The 10,108-nt window shown below is 41.4% G+C and overlaps 1 protein-coding gene across 1 annotated transcript; it reads right to left on the bottom strand.

Annotated features, from left to right (window-relative positions):
• Positions 1-3,025: 3,025 nt before the first annotated feature.
• Positions 3,026-10,008, bottom strand: acer3 (alkaline ceramidase 3). Its single transcript, XM_068331085.1, has 11 exons — positions 9,740-10,008; positions 7,552-7,662; positions 7,292-7,344; positions 7,009-7,061; positions 6,596-6,677; positions 6,474-6,509; positions 5,759-5,817; positions 5,574-5,675; positions 5,381-5,485; positions 5,264-5,309; positions 3,026-5,171 (listed from the first exon to the last, which is right to left on the bottom strand). The coding sequence occupies exons 1-11, from the start codon at positions 9,840-9,842 to the stop codon at positions 5,118-5,120; spliced, it is 804 nt and encodes a 267-aa protein (XP_068187186.1). The 5' UTR covers positions 9,843-10,008; the 3' UTR covers positions 3,026-5,117.
• Between the last annotated feature and the right edge of the window lie 100 nt (positions 10,009-10,108).

The raw sequence follows: 10,108 nt of genomic DNA, 5'->3' as shown, positions 1-10,108 counted from the left end.
ACACACACACACACACACACACACACAAACACAAACACAAACACACACACACACACACGCACACACACACACACAGAAATTATACTTGCTATTATTAAGTTTAAATAACTTAAGGCATTAAGTAAATAAAACTAGATTTGAAGTAGATTTAGCAAGTAAATATGCAGTAAACTTAACTTCACATGGTTAATTATATTTACTCTTCTTTTTAAGTCCAATCTGTTTCCCGGATTCTTTTAAGTAAGCTGAACTTCTCACATTTTAGAGTGGAGGCATAATATATTTTTTAAATTTGATTTATCTGTAATCCACAGCAACAAAACCCACAACACAACATGTTTCTCTTTTTCTCTTTTAAATGCCTCCAGCATTTATGGGCAAACAGAGGTATACTCAAAATAAAAATCATGCCAAGTCCGTCAGCAGCCTTTGGTGTCATCATTTCAGGCATTTCCATCGTGAGTCAGTTTAACACTGGGAAAGCATCACCCAGATTAAATCTGATTTTATAGCCAGGACACCCACCTTGAATGGAACCAAACCTTTACGCTTCAATACAATCTAATCTCCACATCCAGTAGATACAACCAGCGCTGAGTCAAAGGAAGTTTTGACATTGACTCATTATATCCTGCAGGATAAAGATGAATATAAATCTCTATATTGAAGCCTTTTATGACACATCGAATGAATGAAGTGCAGTTTTGCAACTCCTGGGTAATCATTTCTTAGATGACAGACATGCACAACACCAATAACATTCAGGCTGCTGAAACCGAGCCTCAAAGTGGAACAAACGTCTTTTGGTGAGTGTTTCAACAACGATCACGTCAGCTGTGTGTCTGCATGAGGGATGTGACTGTTCACTGTTTTCAATGGGACTAAAACGAGTTGGTCACCCAACACAAAAGAGGAAGGGGAGTTTTACAGTTTGTTCACCACACTGAGGAGGTGCTTTCCTCTGTTTCTTAATAATCTGATGGAACTCAAACAAGCCCATAAATCCAGGTGTGGAGACCCTGAAGGGTTTCATCCGCCGCTCTGTTTTTACACAAATGACAGTTCAGGATCTCCACCAAGTTCAGGATGACGTCCAGCCCGAAGCAAAAATGACACAATCCGTTGGGGAATGACAGTTCTGTTTGGATAGAAGTGAAAATCCTGCTGGAAAATGTGTGTTTGTGTGATTACAGTATCTGACAGGGACAAAGCAGCGCCTCTGCATCGACTGCCCTGATGTAACATGCAGGGAGGAATGCAGTGAACCTCGTCAACAGAACTTATTCTGTCTGAACTTGCCCTTCTGATGACATTAAATGCCCTCACATTGACAAATGTTGAAAATATATAGTTTAAGAGACTTTTTAATCCAGATAATGTGAGCAAAACTTTAATATTCTTTTGTAGTTTGGAAGTGAGATCAAAACAAACCAGCAGTAGACAAAAGATTGCATCCTGGTGTACAATATTATCGACAAAAACTGCTGTGTGCATCGCCAATACATTTTAATATAATGTTGTTATTTATAACTATAAGAATATATATAAGAATTTAGAACTTCTTCTTCAAGGAAAAGCTCATCCGTGAATTAAAGTTCAGTCTTTATCGATCCAATCCAATGCTGATAGAAAGTCTGCTGGAGGTTTTCTGTCTGGATCCTACTATTAAAGCATCTCCTGAACAAGTGTGAGAAATGGAAAATAAAAATTTTTTTAATCAAGATAATCGCAACGGGTTAATGATCAGATTTAAAGACGTGAATTGGACTTGATGTTAAACAAACAAATACATGAGGTAAATGTTTAAATAAATCATTCTGACATTGACGTTTTCTCTTCTTTATTCTCAATATTCCACTTTCATGAGCAACGCTGGTGGAACTGGGGTGGAATTGGGATGTTGATGATGTACATTTCTGCTTTTTTATTTTTTGCTCATTTTTAGGTTGTGTACTTTTATGTCTGTTTAGTTGTGTGTTATAGGTTTCCTTGCTTTTGTTTGCGTAGATGTGTTATTATATGTTTACGTGCGCTCTTCTGTGTTTGTCTAGTTGCTTATTTAGCTGTCCTCAGTCGTGTATCAATGTGTTCCTCGTTTTTCATTCATCTTGTCTCTACAGTACAATTGTTGTCTCTTTTATGTATTTATGTTTATCTGTATTTATTTTGTCCTGTCATCGTTTTGGTGTGTTGTGAATTGTGTGAACCTATGAGTATCTATCTATAATCTATCTGAAAGTAATCATCATGAATAACAGGAAACTACCTGACATCCACGAGTCCAAAGAGCATCATGACATCATCAGTGTACCCAATACATGATGACCAGCACCATCTATATCCTAAAGAATCACCTCACGCTTTAGTATTCCTCTCTTTTGTGTCACTTCCCTTCCCTAAAAGTCAACATGAAATGGTGTATTCTGGATAAGAACCGAGACAAGAAGCCTTCCTTTGGGAAACTTGACACATTTTCTTTTATTTCACAATACAGGGCATCAATAAAGTCTGGCACATGATCAAAAATCAATCAAGACGTTGGCCAAGTGTTCCTCTTCACATAAAGCTGTATAATCACAACCTGGAGGATCGACACATGAAACGATGGCAAGGCAAAAAAAAATCAGCGGTTATTGTGTGTCATCCTAGTGTTTCATTAAATCTGGGGGCAAATCAAAACGGGACACGTTGAATGGTTTCAGGTGAGCATCAAGGCAACTTGGATTACACTGCAAGGATAATAAGGCACCCTCTTCAAGACAAGAACACACTTTAACGAAATATGGTTAACACTTTGTGCTTGTAACACTGGGATCCAACAGTTCATGTGCCAAAGCACACGAGACAATGACACAACATGTGGGCATCGGTGTGACAGGAATGTACTGACATGTCATCTCAGGATAAATGACACACAGATACACGCGTGTTGTGAATCTTCTTAATTTAACTGCATTTTGTTGCCGTTACACCTTCACGAATTCACAGTCGCAAATCAAACCTTGGAAATTTAATTAAAAAAATGTTAAAAAGCCCTTCATGTCACCCCACAGGTTCAGTATGAGGGGGTAGGTAGTGCTTCAATGCGATGTGGGGAACAAGCTGGGGAACAGCACCACCTAGTGGTGGCAAAGCAGATGGTTTCCCTTTCAGAGTCCTCTGTGAGAACGGGTTCAGTGCTTTCTGATGTTAGGGCGGAAATTAAAGTCAGAAGGACTAATAAATAAGAATGCAATAAATAAAATGCAGCCATCTCATGGGTTAGCTGTAAATAATGGTCCTTTGACCTAAATCAACATGAATGTTAAGTCATAAATAAAAAAAATGTCCCTCTTAGAAAGGTAGTTTTGTTAGCAGACTTCATTATTTGTTCCAACATGTCACCTCTAACCACCCTAACAGCTACCTGTACTCCACACAATGATGTCACGCCGGTGATAAGGTGCAAGTTTAGCCAGCGTCCAGTATTTCCGTCCATTTGCATTACTTGTGTTTGTTTGAACCCACAGGACCGATGATCAAATCCTTCACGGAGGACAAACGAGTGTAGGTGCGTCGCTTCAACAAAAGCAGCAGACGTGTTTCTCCGTCCACAGAAACGTGAGACCAGATCAGGCCTGGCGACAGGCGCCCGGAGCAAAAATGACAATCCAGTGCAACGAGGTTTCTGCATACGCATTGCATCTCTTGCTTGATTATTATGATGAGGTAGAAGGCTAACATGTTTCACACATTACTGTTAAAATCCCAGAGCAACTTTGGCAATAAAAAAAAAAAAAAAGAAAAGAAAAAAGAAATGCATAATTCCAGGCTTGGCATGTTGCTGTTGGAACAAATCAGATAAAAACAAAGCTTGTAACCCAAAGTTAGCATCGGAATACTCCTTGAAAGGGGGATAATAAACTCCAAAACTACTGGCTAACTTGCACCAAAAGGAAAACTCAATCCCAGTTCTCCAATCTCGCGCCTCTATACATTTGTTCCTCTGTAAGGAAGCCTGATCCCATTTCTCAAAACAGAGGGTTGAAGATAGTAGTGGATAATCTCCAGAACGGCAGCGTAAAGGATATTTGGTTACCATTCCAGTAAAAGTAGTGCATAAATGTTACATATCTTCACAAATAGTCATGAAAATGTTAAAAAAAAAAAAAGTGTCTGATTCATGTATCCAAAGCTGTTTTAAATCAATCCACTGGACTTTTAAGAAAGATTTGAACAACTTTGGAAAAACCATGACCTGGATAACTGAGAACCTACACAGACATCTGATTAATATAGAAGAAATTGAATATGGAATTGGACTGCCATAACACATATTACAAAAATCACTATTTAGGTGTTTTTACCTATTCACCTCATGCAGTTTGGGACAATTAATACATATTTTTTGTGTGCCATTTACGTTATTTTCACCTGTTCTTCTTGAAATGAGTTCAGATTTATCACTAGCTCATTCTGGCAGCTGCAACAGATTTGTGTAGGACTATAATACTTTGATGTTTTCTTAGGGTCTTTAGGGTCAAGCTAAAAAAAAAAAAAAAGCGAGAGGTGCTGGAAAATGAGGGGTTAAAAAGAGGAACTGGGATCGGACCTTCGTTCTTCCTTTGGGAATCTATTCCAATACGTTTCAATTTCGGATCTTATGATATATAATACAGTGTGAAACACGACAATAAACATGCTAATGTCAATGCTGTAACAATGACTTTTCCCTTTAACCCCCCTGCCCCCCAACCCTAAACATCCACAGCCAATTATACAGTCACCCTCCCCCCTTCCCCGCCACATAGTTGACTGCATTTGCATTGAAAACAAAGGACCAAATAACACGATTACCTTTCAATAAAATTAGAGATGCTAGTTTTTAAAAAAAAAGATGCTTAATAAAAAACTCTTCCAGTTCTTAGAAGCCGGCTGTACTGGTCTGGGCCACACTGTACTATACTTTGTAAATTCCCACATTGCAGAGCTAAACGCTCCCTGATGTGGCGTTCAGGGGCCCACCGGCCCCCGTAGCTGTCGCTTGAAGTCCCAGCTGTGGACGCTGGCAGGTCTCCGTGACGATAGTGACAGGATGTGGCGGTCGCCGTCCGTCAGTTGGTCCCCGTCCGCTCAGTTCAGCCGGTCTTCTGTGGTTCGATGTGTAACGTCGGCCAAACTCCGCAAAGAAACTAAAAATAAGGACGAAGGACAAATGAAATGATAAACTAATGTGATCGACAGGAAGGGGAAGTTAAATAAATACAGGTGAGGAAAGCCTTACCTTTACTTTTGGTCTGTACTTGAGGTAGGTTGATCTGATCTGCAGGCTAACAGACGGTGATCATTAGATGAATCTGAGTCATGATCCATCTGACTGCTGTTACGTCAGGGTGCTTACCTGAGGAGGATGTGCAGGTACGACCCCAGGCCTGTGAAGATGTGCCACCAGGCATGGAACTGTGTGACGACGCCAACGCCGGAGGGAAGTGTGTGTCTGCTGGCTCTGAGGTATCCAAGAAGAGTTCAGGTCAGCTGCTGACGAAACCTGAAACTGTGACTCCGCTAGAGGTTCTTCCAGGTGGGGTACTCACCTCAGTGTCTCGCAGAAGATGTTGTCGATGTTCCACAAGAGGAACCCTAACAAAAAGACTCCTAAGGAGGTGTAACACAGCGGTCGGAGCCACGGGTACACCCTGACACGGAAACGGCAAAAGAAATCTATTAGTCACTGTTTAACCAATATCATTGGAATATTGACATTCATCTCAAAGCTCACCATGTGACAATGAAGATGGATCGCATCACTAGACAAGCGACTAGAGCGCCATACATGACCTGGAAGGAAACACAAGGGACTAGTTGGAAACATTGCAAAGTCAAAACAAAAAAATATACATAAATATTAACTATTTAGTTCACAGAATCGCTGCACTCTCCCAATGTCGATGTGCTCATCTGCTCTTAAAAGTATTTATAAAGCAATGTTATATTAAAGTTGACATTATTTGTTTCAGAGACATCAACCCAGGGCCTGAAAGACTAATCTGACAGGTCGGCAGATAAATAAAGGTAAGGCAGGTAGAACAAGAATGACGACGTCCTGAGCCTTGATGCGAACCGCAGCACAGAGACGAGTGGTGGGTAAATAAAGTTAGCTCAGGAGGGTAAATATTCGCAGCTTCGTTTCATCGTCCTCAGTGCTGAGCAGGTAAAGGAGAAACTCCGGTTATCGCGCTAAACGTTAACGATAAGAAGCAGGTTTTAGCCTGTAGAGAGAACAAAAGAAAAGGCCAAGCATGTTGGATTTTGCATGAATGATTTTGATAATGTCACCTGTCTTGCAAAAGAGTTTTACATGTCGGCAAACACACTGTTTGCACAAGGTTAAAAAAAAAACGAGAAAAAAAAACTGACTGAAGTCTAATGGCTGAGCCCCAATGGCAAACAATGAGCAATCTGAACCAGGTGAGCTGAACGGAACACACCCTCACCTGGTGGAAGACCGGCTCCTTCCACTGCAGGTACACCTGTAGGGACAAAACAGAAAGCGACTCACGTGATGCCGCGGTTTCCCAGCGAGATGACGACTGTTTTAGTCGGAATGGATACTCACGGCGGTGACCGAGACGCTGAAGATTAACAATACTGTGATGAGAAAAAAGCTGATGCTCTTCTCTTGTTTGAAGCATTCATATCTGAAAAAAAAAAAAAACCCCAAACATATTTATCTCAGTAAAGCAGAGAGTAAATAACAGAACAAGTGCAGACTTTTTTGTATTTGGAAGTGTTTAAATTCTTGTGATTCGTCAAAAAAAAGTGTGAGGTGACAGCGACCCCGACCTTTCAGGCGTTACAGCCCGGAATGAAACAAGGGAATGGGAAATATAAGAAAAACACTACAAAATCTAAATTAAATAAAATCCTACTAATGTACTCCGGTGTTCACCAGGTCTAAGAGTGACGTCAGAAAAAGATGTGCTTTCGCTTTGTTTTTTGCCTTCAAACAGCAATAAATAAGCTACTTACAGGCAGTAGACGAAGATGCATGTGCTGTAAATCATTGGTAACTCATCCAGTAGCTGCAATTGAAAAGAAAAACAAAACAAAACAAAACAGAAAGCGTTAAAAAAATTTTTTGACTGTTTCAATATCGGATTGAGTAAAGTGACCTCGTATTTGCATTTCAAATATCTCCTCGAGCCAGGATGAGTTTGATTCATGCAGTTTCAGCAAGAAGTAATTCTGAATATACTTTTAGCTGATACAAAAAAAAACCAAAGAAGAAGACGTGAGTAACACTACAGCCCACCTGCATTTCATATAGCAGCGTCATGTGGAAGCACCAGGAACCAACACCAACAGCTGTGCAACGCATAGACAAACCCACATGACGTTAATGAGGAAGTCAGGGGCAATCTCACAGGTCACATGACCCACAGTGTCAGCAGTAAACAATGTCAACAAAGAGAGGGTGTTGTTAGTTCACGTTATGTGTAAATAAGGGACTGAAATTGCATCGGTGTTATCGGCAAAGCAAAGCCAGGAGACGTCTGGTTCCGTCGGACCGACCTGCCAGTCCCAGGAAGGAGCAGATGTAACGCAACTCCAGGCCGTCGCGAAACGTCTGGATGGCGCCGCATATGGGAGGGAGAATCATGATCAGGTTGCTGACGGTGTTCCCTGTTGGGGGGGGGGGAGAAATAAAAAGGAACTTTAGATCCAGGTGAAATGAAATCTGCGGTATTTGACACCCGACGGAAAAAATGTAAGGGGAGGAGAAATATCGCGGGGAAGTGTTGTGGATGGAGAGAAGTTGTGGTGTTCAGTGATGCTGATTCCAGCCTGATCGCTGCAGAACAAAAATGGACTCTACCGCACAGAAACGCACCCTCAAGCAAGACGTTTAAGGCTGATCTGTAAAAGATACCGATGGTTAAACTGGTGTGAGCAGTTGTGTGTGAAAGCCTCCCTCCACCAGGACACTGGAGTGTAATTACTATACTGTTAATATATAATAAAGACGGCTGTTCTGTTCAGGGTGTGGTCACCTTGAGTACAAACTCAGGTGTGGAACACAATCAGGGTTACCAGGATGTTCCAACGAGTACTTTCTAAAACCAACAGGATCATTTCCCTTCATCTGTCCTGCATGTTTTGATAAAAACACGAGATGTTTCCATAAAAGTCCTCAGAATGACCTTGAGATGAACCGTCAAGCAAAATCCGGCATGATGGCATTTTTGTTTCTCACATTCCAAGGACAACAACCAACACCTGAACTTTTGCATTTCTTTACCTAGTGTCGGCGTGATATCTTTTAAAGGAGACATGAAATGGGTTTTAGAGTCACGCTGGCGTGTATATCGTTTGTTTTTCCGCGCGAACAATGCCACATTCCAGCCATTGTAATCCGAATCACAGTTTGAACGCCAAACAATTCCTTTACGCCTGGAAACAACTCTCTAGCTCAGCCCGCATGTGACACTGGTGCAGATAAGAGCTTCAGCTGTCAGTGGCCTTGATACGCTGCCCTCACACTGGTGGCATTGTTCACACTAAAGGAAATGAAATGAATGGAGAGAGTAGGCGTACAACACGGAGCATAACTATAAAATCTACTGAAAATGAGTAAGTCATAATTTGGATCAACTCTGACCCACTTATATTGAATCCGCCTTGGACTAATTGTTACGTCACGTCTTAGTCGGTGTGCATTTCAGCGGTGTGTCATGTAATGTCCAGGGATCAGAGGTTATCTACACAGTACATACTGTGAGCATACAATAAACCATGTTAATGTAGCCATGGCAACCAATGAGATATGATGGTTACAGCAAGAAAACACCCACATATGAAATATTTGACACTGCTGAATTTAACAACCGCACTCTAAGTCATAAATAACAAAGAAAACAAATAAATAATGGTTATAACAAACGTATGAACTCGGAATAAAATCAAACTAGACTTGATAAATCTGGGTATTATTTTATTAATGGAGCTCTTATTGCCACCGGAAGTCAGCCAATACTGACTGTTTCTAAAATTCTATCAATTAATTATTCCATATCGATTTTTTTAATCGATTATCACGTTAATGTATGAATAATGGCTGGGATGTGAAGAGTAACGTCGTTGCACAATTATTGTTCTTTATCATTCATAATTTTCAACCGTGATGCACTTTCGCTTCGTGTTTTTTTTGTGTGTTTTTTTTTGTGTGTTTTTTTGGAGTGGGAATGTTTGCGTCAATGCTTGGTGGGAAGCGTTAACACGCTCCGCTAACGGACGTTAACGGTCCGCTAACGGACATTAACGGTCCGCTAACGGACGGAGCGTCAGGGGCGTGAAATGAAACTGCGTGACAACCTGCGCTACTTTGAAGCGATGGAACTATTTCATTAAAAAAAAAAAAAAAAAAAAAAAGGGGGGGGGGGTGGTTCCACGGTGTGGCGTGGATTTGAAAAGAGTTTTTTTTTTAATATTCTACGATATGATTCGCGAACACTTGAGGGACAATAAAAATGAAGCTACGTCTGGAAGCTAACATTTAGCTCCAGGATTAGCCGCGTTAGCCGGACGTTCGGATCCGACTTGATGTTTACCTTCAGTCCAGTAACGAACCCTCAGCGGCTGTTCCCGCACTAACACCTCCCCCCACCACAAAAAAAATAAAAATAAAATAAAATTAAAAAAACCATAAAACCAAACACAGAACAAATGTCAGGATTTTATAACGCCATAACATCCTACTTACAAAATTCGGCGATGTAGAAAGACACGACATAGTTCTCTTCACACCAGTCGAGCGTGGAGGTCGGCCGTCCCCAGTATCCCTGCCTGTCGATAGACGGAGCCATGATGAAAGAGGAGGAGGCTGGGGGTAAAGTGGAGAATTTGTAGTCCCATCACAACAGAAGGGCTCCTCCTAAACCCTCCTCCCAGCAGGGTGTAAAGTCCGCGGCCAGGAGAGATTGTGAGGATCGGGTTAGTACAGTAGAAAACAGGCGATGGTGACTCCGGAGTCCGGACAGTGGTGGTGGTGGTGGGGGTGGTGGTGGTGGTGGTGGTGGTGGTGGTGGTGGTGGTGGTGGTGGCCGATGGGTTCTGCTTATTCTGTCTTTTT

The sequence above is a fragment of the Antennarius striatus genome, chromosome 13 (assembly GCF_040054535.1).
Source record: "Antennarius striatus isolate MH-2024 chromosome 13, ASM4005453v1, whole genome shotgun sequence".
NCBI classification, from domain to species: domain Eukaryota; kingdom Metazoa; phylum Chordata; class Actinopteri; order Lophiiformes; family Antennariidae; genus Antennarius; species Antennarius striatus.
The sequence above is the reverse complement of the archived record's forward strand: the minus strand, read 5'-3'. Positions and strand labels throughout refer to the sequence as shown.

Coding starts and splice junctions, on each gene's coding strand:
- acer3 (XM_068331085.1), bottom strand. CDS start 9,842: ATGGCTCCGTCTATCGACAGGCAGGGATACTGGGGACGGCCGACCTCC. Junction 7,062..7,291: donor CGCTGCTATATGAAATGCAG/GTGGGCTGTAGT, acceptor TTTCAATTGCAG/CTACTGGATGAGTTACCAAT. Junction 5,676..5,758: donor TCCATCTTCATTGTCACATG/GTGAGCTTTGAG, acceptor TTTCCGTGTCAG/GGTGTACCCGTGGCTCCGAC.